Consider the following 14,353-nt stretch of genomic DNA (forward strand, 5'->3'; position numbering starts at 1 on the left):
CTCAAAACAGGCTGACTGAAGTAATAGCTGCAGGTCAAACTTCCTCTTTAAAACTGGCTAAAAAGGTCATTTTGGTTTTGTTGTGTGGTTTTTTTTTTTTTTTTTTTGGGGGGGGGGATTTCTTCTTTTTTATAGTAAAAACAAAGTAGATGCAAGCAGTAAAGTAATGCTTTATTGCCTATTTTCCCCAAACCCTATCAAAATCCTCCTTGTTGCTCTCCCGGCTTCATGACTGTCCTTGGCACACAGCAAGGCCCAGTCTTATCAGGCGAGGGGTGGGATAATCCTGTGTGTGGTCAGGCCTCTGGTTGTGGAGGGCTGGAGCACAGGCTTTTACCTCTTGGATGAGTCTTTGACCAAAAGCATCTGCAAAGGGGAGAGGAGCAAAGAGATCACTGGTACAGTTGCTATTGCCCTTCATTTTGCCTAAAAAAAAAAAAAAAATAAAACCAGGAAGAAAAGAACATGGACTCCCTCAAAAGTATTTTTTTTTTTTGTTGTTGCTTGAAAACCCAGATTCTAGAATTTTATCACCGATGTTCTGGCAAATGGTGCTTTGTGAATCTGTATTACATCTCATTTGATGAAGCCAATCTGCTTCATGATTTTACGGATAAGGCATTCAGAGATTGAGAGTGACAGATTGCTTTCTAAGGAAATTGTATTGTGTCCTGTCACAAGTGTGGCACACCCTGCACTGCTATGCTTAAGCTTTCAGGACTGACATCCCAGTGAGATAAGATATTACTTCATTAGTTCCTTGCGTTGTAGCTGTTACTGAGTGACTGTGACACAATCTCTAATTTAACAATTCTTCAGGACAGTCAGTGCCCTTTAAATCAGAGCCATGGACTGGCTGGTAGTATTTTCATTGTTGTGGTCATGTTGTCTTGAAAGGTAACTAAATAAGAGGTGGAAGATGCAGTCTCACAGCAGTGTTTTTGACTTGCTGATAGACGGTACTTTCTGAGGCAGCAGCTCCCGATAAACCTGGCATCTGTGCTAAAAAGTATGAATTTGTCCTTCAGGGAGACAGGAACATAACCCTGTGAGGGATAACAGGTAAGGCAATACAAAGCAATACATAACAATTTTTCACTATTGCTAATGATGCTGGTTTTGTTTCCATAATGAATTTCATTTTAATGGAAGAAATAGATAAAAGGAATTTGGAAGCAAGAGAAGATGGGGAAGATTCTTGTTTTGTTGGTTTGAGATTTTGGGGGATTGGGTTTCTAGGGTTTTTTTCGGGGGAAAGAGGAGAGAGACTATATTAAAACTGAACTTATATGGTTTAAGAACATTTTTTTGCCTTATTCCTATCTCCAGTACTCCTAGTTATCTTGGTTTGGTCTCTTTTACCGTGAAGATCTCAATATTGTAAAGAGACAAATTATCAGTATTACAGTGTTTTGCAATGTACAATTACTGAAGGGGTAAGGGAATCAGATTAGTGACCTAAATTTCCCAAACTGGTTTGGCTTAGATTAGCTTCACAGTGGCTTTTGTTACTTTAGTTTCAAAAGAAGATGACTTCTAATAATACTTTCCGTACTTAATGTCCTTCATAGGTGTATTTTTTATATATATATGCTTATATATATAGCATTGATTTTATATGTATTTATATGCATGCATGCACATTTCATTATCATTGTAATGTCCAGTTAAGCTTTTTAAGCATTAGGGGAACAAGATCTGTGCCAGTTAGGATCTGATGGTTATGTGCCTAGTCAGGCGACAGAGCTATAAAATGCCTCCTCACCTTTCCAATCTCTTTTACCTGCTTTGCTCTTGTCTCCATTACTGTGTTTCAAACTCTGTGCAAGTCTGTCATTCTCTATTAAAGCTGTGCTTGGTGTTTATGGGCTTGTTTGGTTTTTGTTTTGTTTCTTTTTGATTTTGTTTGTGTTACTTGCTCTCTGTGTATGAGAATTCTTTGATTAATAATACTATAATTCAGCTATATGGAGATCCTAACTGATGTAAAGGAATATTAAGGTATCCTTTATCTGTCCTGTTCACCTATGTGAAAGATAAACTTCCACAATAGCAGCACATATGTTATATTAAATCTTTTTCTTTGACACCTACTTCTTAGAAACCCCAATTAACTTGTACAAATTGTATCGCTAATCCTGCCCAACAGCTCCATGCAGCACAACAAGGCAATCTGTGCATGAATTGAAGGTGTGGAGTAGCCTGTTCATTCATTGTTCCCGGCTGAATGAGCCCTCCTCAGAAGATGAGTACGCCCATAGATGATAGTGGAGCCATGTGAAGCCCTTCCTTCACCCTGCTGGATGTGCTCATCCTTTCACCTGGATGCGTTAAGAGCCTATGATATTCATCAGACTGGCTCCAGTCTCAGGGCTTATCTACATCAGTGGTTTTAAAAGTGCACTCTTCTGTCAGCATCACTGCATCTGCACAATAAATTTTGCTAGCTTAAGCTATGGCTTCTAGGAAATTCAGCTATGTTGGCAAAACTTTTCAGTACAGACTGGATCTCTCAGTGCTTATGTGTTTTTAAGTGTGTTCCTCAGCTGTGTTAATACAGAGACAAGATTTTGTTGCCACAAAGTTCAAGTACAGGTTCTAGGTGTGTTTTCCTTTTTCTGGTACCTGCATTGCTTCAGCCCTGGCCCACGTTTTAGGACTGGGAGAGAATGATCAGGATTTTCCTAGAAGTTTAAATGCTTCTGAATGCAGCTAATGCAGTTGAAGGAACTTCTTGGGTTTCCTATTTATGCTATACAGTTCTTCAATTTAAGAGAGACATGAGCCCTTCGACTCCACTGTGTAGATCAAGAAACCTTCTGGATCTTGCCTTCTTATGCGTCTCATGCCCTCTTTCTGTTACAACAAAAAATATCTCGGGTATTAAGACAATTCAGGAAAAAGTTAATGCTTGGAAGGGCCTATACTTGAATGATGTTTCTGTCCTTAACTATAGAGTAAGAAAATCAAAGAGTTTTTTATTGCATATAAGGCCATGCAAATAACAATTTAGAGATATATTCTGTGTTTTATATTAAAACAGAATTGGAAATATTTAAAACAGGATGGAACTTTAACTACCTGGTCATCCACTAAAGTAATCTAGATGGATGTCTCTGAGGCGTCTGTAGGAAAAGTTCTTTTCCTTGTCTGCTTGTGCTTTCCTTGTCATGTAAATGAGCCAAAGCCTGCAGTGTTTCTGGCTTTCAGTCTTGCACCTGTACAGTTAGGTATAGGCTAGTTCCAGTGTCACTGAACTGTGGAGCTTCTTTACAAAAGTGTGTCAGATAAAAAAGGATTTCATTGATAATTGTTAAACATTTTCATTATTTTGTTACAGTTAATTGTCCGTGTGTTTTGAGTCCGACTGTCCATATATTTTAAGAGACTTTTTTAAAGGACATAAATAGCCCACACTTTAAAGGTCGCCTTCAGAGCTGTTGCTGAAGTGAATTGATACTTTTGCTAGAAGGATTTTTAGTCAATGATTATGCTGAGAAATTCTGAGCATTATTTCTAAGCAGCCTCCTTCCCCTCCAAAAGCATAATAGGATGCTTCTCAGCACTTATTGTGGGAGCTTGTGCTTCTTTTGCAAAATTGGGAACTTCAGGTGATGAAGCTTCACAGGTTAAGATGGGTTTCTCTAAGAGATGTGACTGCAGGGGTCCAGGTACTATCATTGGGCTCTGCCAGCAGCAGCTCTGCTGCATGCCCGTGGTTGAAATTTGGTGGTGTGTGGAAGCACAGGTGGTTACCTGTAGGTAACACAACCCGGCAGAAGAGGAGGTCAGCAGGAGGTAGTTCTTTATTCTACTTTCTGAGCTTCCTGAAGGAGGCTTTGCATTACTAAAGGTTAATTGTTTGTTCTTTAAGTACTATTAATACAGAGGATCTTGTTTTGTAGTCAGGGGGGGCCATGCCAGAATAGGCTGTGTGGAACAATTTCAGAAAGAAACATGGTCCTTTGAACAAAAGTGCTAAGTACTGTGGGAAATCTTGTCTCTCCAATAGTAATCCAAAGAACTTGTTTTAAAAATGCATTATTCTGTTGTTTGCCCTAATCAAAGTCTTAGTTCTGTTGAAATTGGGGACAAAACCTGAGAGGTAAGAGTGGAATGGAGTGATTACAGGACAAAAAGTTTTTGTATGACCTTTAAGGTAAGGCTGAAAATCTGATGCTATTAAAGGGATAGTTTGAAAGAGAGTTAGAACAGGGATTACAGAAAGGAAGTGATCCAGCAGGGCAAACAACCTCCAGCCTTTACTGTCTGCTGATATTGGATAGTGCTGAAGAAGAGACAATTAGATGATGTGACAAGACGACACAGCTTGTGCAGAGAGGGAAGCAGGAACCTGGGGAGTATAGAGGAAACCATGACAGCTGATATAGTCTGAGTAGATGGGATAGTTAAATAGAGTAGCAGGGATTGCTGCTGTAAACTTACGGTAAATGGTGCTTTACTTCATGTTATGTAGGAATTTTCACACTACTGTGTTAGGAGTGGTAAATGAATTTTGTGACAGTCCGAGTATACAGAACCCATGGTTTTGTGGAGATATTTCATCATGTTTGGGACTCTTCTTGTGTATGTCAGTGGTTTTGATTTGTTGGTGTTTTGAGAAAGTAAGTTGGGGGGACAAGGGTGTATGTTCAAGCAAAACTGAGCTCTTGAGCACAAAAAAACCCCACAGCAGCAGGATGCCTATACCTCTTGCTAGTCAGTCTCTATTGAGATGAGTCACTAAATAATTCTTTAGGTTTCCAGAATGCAACAGTATCCTAATTGCAATGTGCTTGGGACTGAAAAATCTGGTTACCTGTCAGATCATTGTGAAAAGAAAAATGTTATTGTGAATGTCTTATGTTTATTTGGAATTTCAGCTTTTACTATGAGAAGCTGTTCATGGAAATGAAGGCTAATGGTGTATATCAGTATCTCATATCATGCAACCACAGCAATAGCTTCCATACTTACCTTCGCTATTCATTCTTCCCTCTCCTGTGTGTCCTCAATGACATCCTCACTGCAGTTTCTTCACGTCTTCCTTTCATTTCCAGACACCTTCACAATTATTTTTTCAGTTCAGCCTTGTGACTGTATGCCCAGCTCTTGCATGTCACATGTAATATAGTTCATTTCCTTTATAGTGACTTGAGAGATGTTTTATTTTTGAAACCTCACTACTGTCAAATTGTTTGAAATTAACTCAGAGTTGTTGAAGAGGGAGTTGAATGATCAACAGCCTGTTCAGATGGTAAAGCTGACGTACTGATAGCTTTGTTCTCCAAACAGAAACACAGAAACCATTGTGCTGTGCTCTCTGCCTGGGGACTGTTGCTCCTTTGCTGATGGCTTGCTACATGTTGCTCCTGTCAGGTTCTCCATCCAACTTGTTTTAGTTTTAAAAATCCTTAGACTACTGTGGCTTTGTCCCAGAAGAAAAGTGGACTATGTAGAAGAGCTCTGAGCAGGTGAAAAAGTAAATTTGGGAGCTACCATTCAAGAAGGAACTATCCTCGTGTAAATCAGGAGACCATTGAGATAGGTTAAGTAAGAACATGGTGTGGAAAATCATGTGTAAAAGATGGGTAGTGAAGGAGTTTAATTGGCATGAATGCATAAAGGATGAATTTCAAGTTTTCAGGAGTGGAGGAAAATATTTAGGTGGGTTTAATTGCTGCTGAATAATGAATTACCCAGTGCTAACACTGAATTTATTCCTTGGCTCTGAAGTAAATAAGGCACGGAGTTTCTCCCTTCTGAAGTTTTCTTCGTGTTCTTCTTCTGCTCACTTTTTCCTCTTAATCTCTTCTCTCTTTCTAGATTGCTGTGTCGCTTCCCTTCCCTACTGTTGCCATACTGCGTACTAATGATTCTGTCTCTCTTCAATTTCTGTCCTGAGCTCATTTTGATGTCAATTTTTTCTTTATTCTGTAGCATTTCTGCTCTCCTAACTTCCTTCGCCCCTCCATGTTTTTATCATATATTCCCATCATTGTTCTTTCTACAGCAGTACAGCACATCATTTCACTTTTTTCGGTATCCATATTCTCTTTCTCACTTTGCTCTCTCAGCCCTTCAAGATAAAACACATCTTACTCAATTCCCCCAAGTCAGAGGCAGACACTTCCTCTCAAGATCAGAGTTTGTGCCAGTTCCTGTAAGCCATCCCTCCCAAGGAAGAACAGAAATTCTCAGTGTAACCCTGTACTGAGTTCCTCAGAAGAGGCTGTTCTTGTTGACAGAGCAGTGAGTTAGCATCTTAGCCCTCCTTGCAACTTATGTTTTTTTGCAGGACCTGCTTAGCAGCTTAATAGCCAGCACATAGACTGTTCTGCATATCCAACTTACCACTATTTTCAGGTTTCTCTTCCAAAAGTTTGCAGCCTTGCTGTATGAAGGGTTTCCAGCAAGCAAAAATAACTGTAGCTCCATCTCAAATGCTGCTGTACGGTCTCTGTTCCTCACAGGAAAATGGCATCTAGAGAAGTGCTCCCTCCAGTCTTACTATTACAGAGGGTGCATCTTCTCTTTCTGCCCATATGAGGAAAGGCATGAGGTGTTCTTCCCAGCCCTGCCCCAGGGTTTCAATTTTAAGTAATAGCAGCAAAATTGTTATACAAACATCAACCTCTGTAACTAACCAAGGCCCTTCAAAACTCAGTTATCTTGCTCATTTTCCTGACTCTTATTGCAAGACATTTCTATAATGAACATACACTATATTTCTTAGTTGTTTATTCTGTCTCTAATGAAGTTGAGATTTTTGGATAGACTATGTAAAGTAATTTTCTAACTTATTAACATTACATCCTGTAGTGATGGTAGATACGAGAGTTCTCTTCCTCTGACTGATGCAGAAAAATACTTGAAGAATACACAATATTTTTTTATTGTTATTCCTTCTCCCCCCCCCCCCCCTTTCTTTTTCATTTGTAATTCTAAAATCTAGGGTTAGTTAGTGATGTAAGGAGGCTCTTTTTTGTCTTTACATTTTAATTTGTGAACTGACTGATAGACCATCTCTTTCCCACTCTCCCTTAAGAATGCTGACTTCAAATGCATCCTCTCTAGTTTCTGTGCCGGAAGATAGACATTTAATATTAGGAAGTGAGTTTCTAGATATGATGACCTGAAAAGTCCATGTATTAAGAGTCATCAGTTTGACTAATGGCACACCGTAGCTACAGATCATCCTAAGCACCTCTTCAAAGTGTCATTTTTCCACCTCAGTTGTTTCTGACATATCTCACTTTATCAGCCAGTGAAGTGGAAATTTCATCACTCTTTTATGCCTTTTCAGTTTTTCTTAGTATTTGTTTGTAATAGGTTTTATGGGTGATTAGTTGTGTGAATTGTGAGTATTTTTTTATGGACAGGAGACTTTCTTAATTTCGGTATATTGCATTTAGGCTTTTTAATCTATCTGTTACATGTACCAGTTGACTTGCTCTGTTTTGCTGTAAAGAGTCGTGCAAGTACTATGCCTAGTGAAAATTGTAACTAATGTAATATTTATATTTTGTAATATTTATATTAGTAAACTATTACAGATTAAAAGGAAATTATTATTAAATTGAAACAATGACGCTTGTAGTAATGTATCTATTCAACAGCACTACTTAGAGATTATTTTCAACAGCTGTTGAGATGCTGAGAATAGGCATCAAACATCATCTTGACTCACAGCCCCAAAAATCCTCTGCTCTTATTTCGGACAGAAGTATAAGCCTGCTTCTCCCCAAATTCTTATGATTCTTCTACTGCCTGTGTTAACGTAGTAGTGTTCCATGAAAGGAAACTTGTTCCCAGTCTAAGTAAGCATTCAGGCTATGCTTGTATTAAGAGATTGGTGTGAAAGGATCAATGATATTTACTTTGTAATAATGGTAATTAGTAATAGAAATATTAGTAATTCAGTAATACTGTTGCAGGCTTTTGAATGCAGCTGGGAATACAATTTAGGCATTCCTAAGAATTACAGTTAGATTTAGGTGTTCTGAGGCAAGTTTGTGGTATGTAATATGCAAGTTCCTTCCCTGGCTCAGCTTTGCAACTCAAAGCGGGGAAAGAAGGGCTCTGCTCTGAGCAGCATGCTCCTTTTCTTACTGTTCCTTCTCATTTTGAGAATGCGTAGGAGAGGTCTTGTTTGGCTTTCTTTTATAATAACATTTTGTATTGTTACAATTCTTCTGTAACAAAGGAATCTACAGGGTTTATTCTCTCATTTTTGAAACCTTTTTTGAGCACTGTATATACTAAAGTGATTCCTGTTCTTCTCAGAACTAGTTCAATTTTAGCTTTATGTGTTTTGAGATGTCTAAAATGAATATACATATTGAAAAGACATATACTCTATTGTAGATCCATAAATCAACCCAAACAGTGGCATAATCCCTTCTGTACAATTATCTCTTCATTTTAGTAACAAACATCTTTTAGTTCTTAACTTTTTACTATGTAGCTTTTCAGATATCAAAAGGCATAAAATATTGAGGTATATTTAGACTTCTTAATCGGTTACTTTGGTGTTCACTGAACCAGGTTTAATGCTGGAAGAAGGTTCTCAGAGTGAGATGGGGATGGAGCACTGTGTAGGTTTAGGCAGGACTGCCATCTTGTTGCCCAGCTTGTAATGACCCTTTGGGGAGCTCAGAATTGAAGTGACTGAATTAAATGCAATAATTTTCCGTAACAGTTTAAAAGGCCTGCAGGCATGTTAAAGTTGTAGCTGGGTGGTTTAGATAACACTCTGTAGCATGACCCTGAAGCCTCGTTTACATCTTGGCAATTAAAATATATACTACATTTTATGTCTGTTGTACTTTTCCTGTATTGCAGTGTAGGGCTTTAGTGTTGAGGCTTCTTTATTGTAAAGGAAGAAAAAGAAAAGGTAAGTTAACTGTGGTTTTTTCCTCTTCGCTACTGTGACTTTATATTTTGTTGCGGTAGGTGATTAACAGAAACTGCTGTAAGGCTGTCCTGGGGAATTTTAAATACAGTGTAACACTTCTAACCCCTTCATCACTCAGCTTTGTCTGAGTCTGAGACTTCGGTCATCCAAGCTCCCTAGGTAGCTTTGACACTTACGTGCGAATGTGCCTCACGCTCTGTTTTGGTGTTTACACTTGGGGTCTGCACAACACTTAGTGTAGAAAAAAGAACTTTAGTAATTTTCTTGTTTTAATTATTATTTGCACATGCCTTATCTGACTTGGTAATTAAATATTGTGCTAAATGTGCTAATGATGTCCCTGGGACCTAAGGGAATGAAAACTGGTCCCAGTGACCTGGTCATGTACAAGAAATGCTTCTCTGGTTCTCTTGCTTCCCCTCGAAAGAGTAATATGGAAATGCTGGTTTAAAAATTGGCATCTCCTCTTTACTGATTTGATCTGCTCTTAAAATTTGAGGAATTTTACTGAGAAAGCACAATCTGAGACTGCAATCCGCTAAGTTGTGTACACAAATGGGCATGACTATGTGAGAGCTGACATGTCAGTCTGGTGGCCAGCAAACACTCTCGTGTAATCTAGACAGTGGTCTGTGTAACGTTGAGCAGATCACTGAAAAAATCACAGGATATCCCAGTGTTCAGTGACGAAGATGAGCATCCTCAGTCTTTATACTTCAGACACCATTAGACAGAAATTTGAAGAAGTAGCACGCATAAAATCTTTTTCAATTTTCTTCACTATATGCAGGTCATTTCACGTTAGTATTGTAATACACCATGTAACAGTATTTAGGAACTTTTGTGGGTGAGTTAGTTCAATAGCTTTGTAAATATTGCTGTAAAAATTCCTTCATTTAATTGGAGCAAAGCTATTCAATGGACCATAAATGTTGACATATAGACAAAAATTGCTTGCAGATGAAGGCAAGTGGTTTGAACGTTTTACAAAATAAATTTAAGCTGGTTTGAAATTATTATCCAATTTATCCAATTAGTTGCTGTGTTCCCTTGAGTTTGTATTGTACCTATTACAAGTATTCTGTCTGAGCTTCTTCTAAGGCATAGTAAAAGAAACCTAGTCACTGCATTTGGGTAATTCCCCTGGGATGTAGCTTTTGTGTTATAGGAAATGGAGGAGAAGGAATATGTTCAAATTGTGTAACAGTGGTTCATTTAAATACGGAGATTTGAATAGGAGAACTCATTAATAATTTAACCATAGTGATCTTGATTAGAAAGGAGCTGAGCAGATGCAGGAAAAGGAAGATCTGGAGTTTTGTTCTTAAAATATTTTTTTTAAAAATAGAAAAGATCTCTCTAAAGTTGGAGTGAGGGGTGTTTTGTTTTGGGGCTGGTTTTGTTTTTAAAGGGGTAAGGGGAATAAAATTCATGATGGGACAAGTTAAAGCCCTGTACAGTCCTGAGACTGTAAAACATCGCACCTCAGTAAAAAAAACTTATAGTTCAGATCTTGTAAAGCCATCCGCAAGTCTTCCTTTCTTTGACTTCTCATTCCTGGCTTACTACTAAATGTTAGCACTGCTACCCATTTCTGCATTCTGCAAATATATTTGTGTTCTGATCATGCTATGATCTGATCACTTACTTGTAGACAGATCTTCAAGATAGCTTTTATTTTGTCTCCTTCTTTCAGATATATGTATTTGCTGATGAAATAATTTGAGGTACGAGCCTGAGGATGTTAAGTGTTTCCTAAAACTTGCTGAGGAAACACTTAAATGCCAATAAGTACTATTGATTTTTATAGTTAAGGGTTACTGACAGTAAGCAGATGTTTTATATCATGCCAGATTCAAAAAGATCAGGTTCTTAAATCTTACAAGGTTTTTTTTCTTTGCCAGAAATGCCCACAAAAAAAAAAAAAAAAAACAAAAACAAAACAACAAACCAAAACCTACTAGTCTTCATTATTGTGTCAGTGTAACCTCTGTTAGTGTTTCTGTAATATGGTGCTATTAAATAACCTGTACTCTTGTAACCTTTTCATTCTTTCCCTGGCAAGGTTTTTGGTTTTGTAATATAAAAAAGCTTGGATACTTTGGGGGAAAAAAAAAAAAAACCAACCAAAAATCACCTTTGAATAACATATGTCAGTTTTCCCCATGGCGTGATTTAGTGATATTAGGAATTAGTGCTGCTTTAAAGTCTTGAAGCAATTAGTTAAAAGGGGAGATATGCTTCCACGTGAAGTCTTTATACTGCAAAAGAATACCTGTGTGTCTGTTAATAATGATTTTTAAAATCACAATTCAGTTTAATGTTAATAAAGCACAAAGCTTATAAAATGTCTAGGAAATTGTTGTTATATGGAAAGAACATGCTTTCATTAGTGAAATATTTTAAAATCTGAATGTTTCATGGCAACTAAAAGATTTGCTACATGGCCATGCGGACATCTATCTAAATAGTCATACATATAATGAATTATTCTAAATGTTTGGTTTTCCTGGTCATATACAAATATTTCAATTTCCTTTTAACCACTTAACATTTGAAAAATATAATAAATATAGAAGAAATTTGCTTAAATGGAAGGCTTTGTCTTTTCGTCTAAATGGAGATTCACAGAGGTCAAGAAATGGAAGATCTTTTCTAAGAATTTCAAAACAGAACAATAAAAGGCCGGCTGCCATTCACAAACTTGAGTTACAGCTCTGTAGTAAATTAAATATTCTAAAAATCTTTTCACGAGTGACAACTAATTAGTTTGTTTGATATTAAATGTTTAGAATGAAATAGGTGAAGATTTCTAAAGTGATGTTGGGTTTGCTGAATAGAGTGCAAGTGGAGTTGGCCATTCCTTTGTGATATGTGCTGTAAACTGTCATTTTAGTTCTTCATCACAAAGGACTTGACTGATAGCACTTTGTAAAATAATCAGTTGTGGTATTTAAATATTTTAAATAGAGTGGAGCAGGGTTCTCCTCGAGACAAAGGAGAGAACCATAACATAAGGGTTTTAAATGAGAAATACCAAGGCCTCAGTTAACAGGTGCTGTTGCAAAAGTGTTCTTAATTTAGATGTTTTGTCAGCTATTTATAGATACAAATTCTATTTTTTGTTTTATTTTTTGCCTTTTTTTTTTTTTTTTAAGAAAAGAACAGAAGCAGAATTTCCAAACTGTTTCTCACTCTGTCAAAAATGTACATATTTTGGTGAAGTGTGCAGGAGCAAAGAAATGAAACTGAAAATCCTTGTCTTGAAAACTAAGTGGAATGAACTGTAAAGCAAAATAAACAGTAACAGAAATAAGATTTTTACTGTAATTTTCCTTTAGAACTTAAGGGAAGGAAAAACTGTTTCTGACTGTCATTTACAAATCAGTTGCTTGCTTTCTAGCACAAGCTACGTAGAATATAGTGACTTGGAGAAGTAATGTTTTTGTAGCTTGCGGTGAAATTATGTATATTTTCTCAAGAAGAACAATTTTATGAGAATAGAAATGATAATAAAATGTTGTAGAAGTCTGTATATAAGAAACAGACATTAAAACCAGAAGTTTATGACAAGCAGAAAGAAGTCAAACTTGCCATTAGAGCATGCATCCTTCTCAGAAAAAGACTGTCTACCTACAGATAGACTTCAGGTCAATAACATGTTCTTAAAGCTGAAAAGCTGCATTTCCCCCCCCCCCCCCCCCCCAGCTCTCAGTCTGCTTTTGATCTTGTAATCTGTTACATAAAAATGAAAATTTTTGTGGTGCTGTTCACAAAAATTTCTTTGCTAGTTTTTTTGATCAGGGTAGCTCATGCATGAGACTCAGGAAAGTCTCGCAAATGTTACAGAAGTGTCTCTCACCCATCCCTGATGAGATCTTTCCTTCTCTCCCAGACAGTTAGGAAGCAATCACTGCAATTAGAGGACATTGTAACACATCAGCGGTTATCTTTCTAATTTTGTTATAGGTGAATGTAAGCTGAATGTAGAGAAGACTTCTAAATAAGCTGGACTGATGTGCACAGAGAAGGAATGAAGTATGGATGTGAAGGAACGTAGGCCTTATTGTTCCCTGACAAAGAGCAGACGAGACAAGGAACGGCGCTATACAAATTCTTCTGCAGAAAATGAGGAGTGCAGAGTGCCTACACAGAAGTCTTACAGCTCCAGCGAAACCTTGAAAGCTTTTGATCATGATTCCTCTAGGTTGCTGTATGGAAACCGGGCAAAAGATTTGGTCCACAGAGAAGCAGATGAGTATACCAGACAAGGTAGGCAAGATGTTTTAATATAGAGTGTATAATTCCAAGTAACCAGGCATTCTTGCTGCAGGAAAAGTATGCTGTTATACCAGTGTCATTAATTTTCGCAACGCTCTACACACATAGTACACCTGTATCTCCTTAGATGTTTTACAAAGATGGGACAGCATTTTGTACCATTTTTGAAATAGATAATATATGATGCACAGGAAAGTTAAGTAAATGGCCCATGTTGGGCAATGGGTCAGTGACAACTTTGAAAACTCATGTGAAGTATTCAGGCATTACAGTTTAAAAATTAGACCCCCAGTGTCAATTTGGCTCAGTAGCAGATTGCCCAAACATTTGCCACTCAAGTATACCTAAAATAGCTTCTAAATTAATAAAAATTAACAAATACAACTGTTCCAAGAAGGTCAAGCTCTATGAACAGGTTTGGGGAAACACAGTGTGTATGGATGAGTGTAAGAATAATGTATTAGCTCAGTGCCTTTATCTTTTAGCTCCCATGGGCAGTAACAGAGCACTGTATGGTGACTAAGGTGAATTAATTAACGATCAATGCATTTAGGTTTGTTGGGGTTGGTTTTGGTTTTTGTTTGCTTTTTTTTGTGGGGGGGGTGGTTTTGTTTGCCTTGTTTTGCTTGTTTGTTTGGTTTTTTAGTGGATATCTATGATATCTAACGGGATCTTAACACATTACTAGAGCTCACTGTTGAATTTGAGTCCAGGACTGGAGAGACATAAGAGATCTAGATATCCATGGAGATGCTCAAAACCTGACTGGATATAGTCTTGGGCAACTTCCTGTAACTGACAGTACTTGAACAGAGGCTTTGGAGTAGATAAACCTCAGGAGGTCCCTTTGCACCTCAGTGGTTCTAAGAGGTTGTACTTGGCTCCAGTTAGGGCTAAGCATTTACACATCACTTTCTTTTTCAAAATTGTAGTTTCTGGAATTGGCATTTTTACAACTAAACTACTTAACATAGGAAAAGAAAAACAAGTTATGAAATGCATGGAGTACTGCAGCCTAGTTATCTGAAAGGATAAAGCTAGGCCAAGAGCTTTGTGAACTTATACCTCATTCTTTTGTATAAAGCTTTCTTTTACGAGGAAACAAGGTTAGATTTATGGGTAGAAAAAAAAGCTTCCTCCTTTTGAGGAAGTCCT

The 14,353-nt window shown here is 37.5% G+C and overlaps 1 protein-coding gene across 1 annotated transcript in view; it reads left to right on the forward strand.

Annotated features, from left to right (window-relative positions):
• Window positions 1-14,353, forward strand: part of TENM3 (teneurin transmembrane protein 3) — a 422,372-nt gene that overhangs the window by 85,099 nt on the left and 322,920 nt on the right. The window contains exon 2 of the mRNA XM_065695099.1: window positions 12,887-13,189. Within this exon, the coding sequence (XP_065551171.1) occupies window positions 12,958-13,189 (232 nt within the window). The 5' untranslated portion in view covers window positions 12,887-12,957. The remainder of the gene's footprint in view (window positions 1-12,886; window positions 13,190-14,353) is intronic.

The sequence above is a fragment of the Lathamus discolor genome, chromosome 1 (genome assembly GCF_037157495.1).
Source record: "Lathamus discolor isolate bLatDis1 chromosome 1, bLatDis1.hap1, whole genome shotgun sequence".
NCBI lineage: Eukaryota > Metazoa > Chordata > Aves > Psittaciformes > Psittacidae > Lathamus > Lathamus discolor.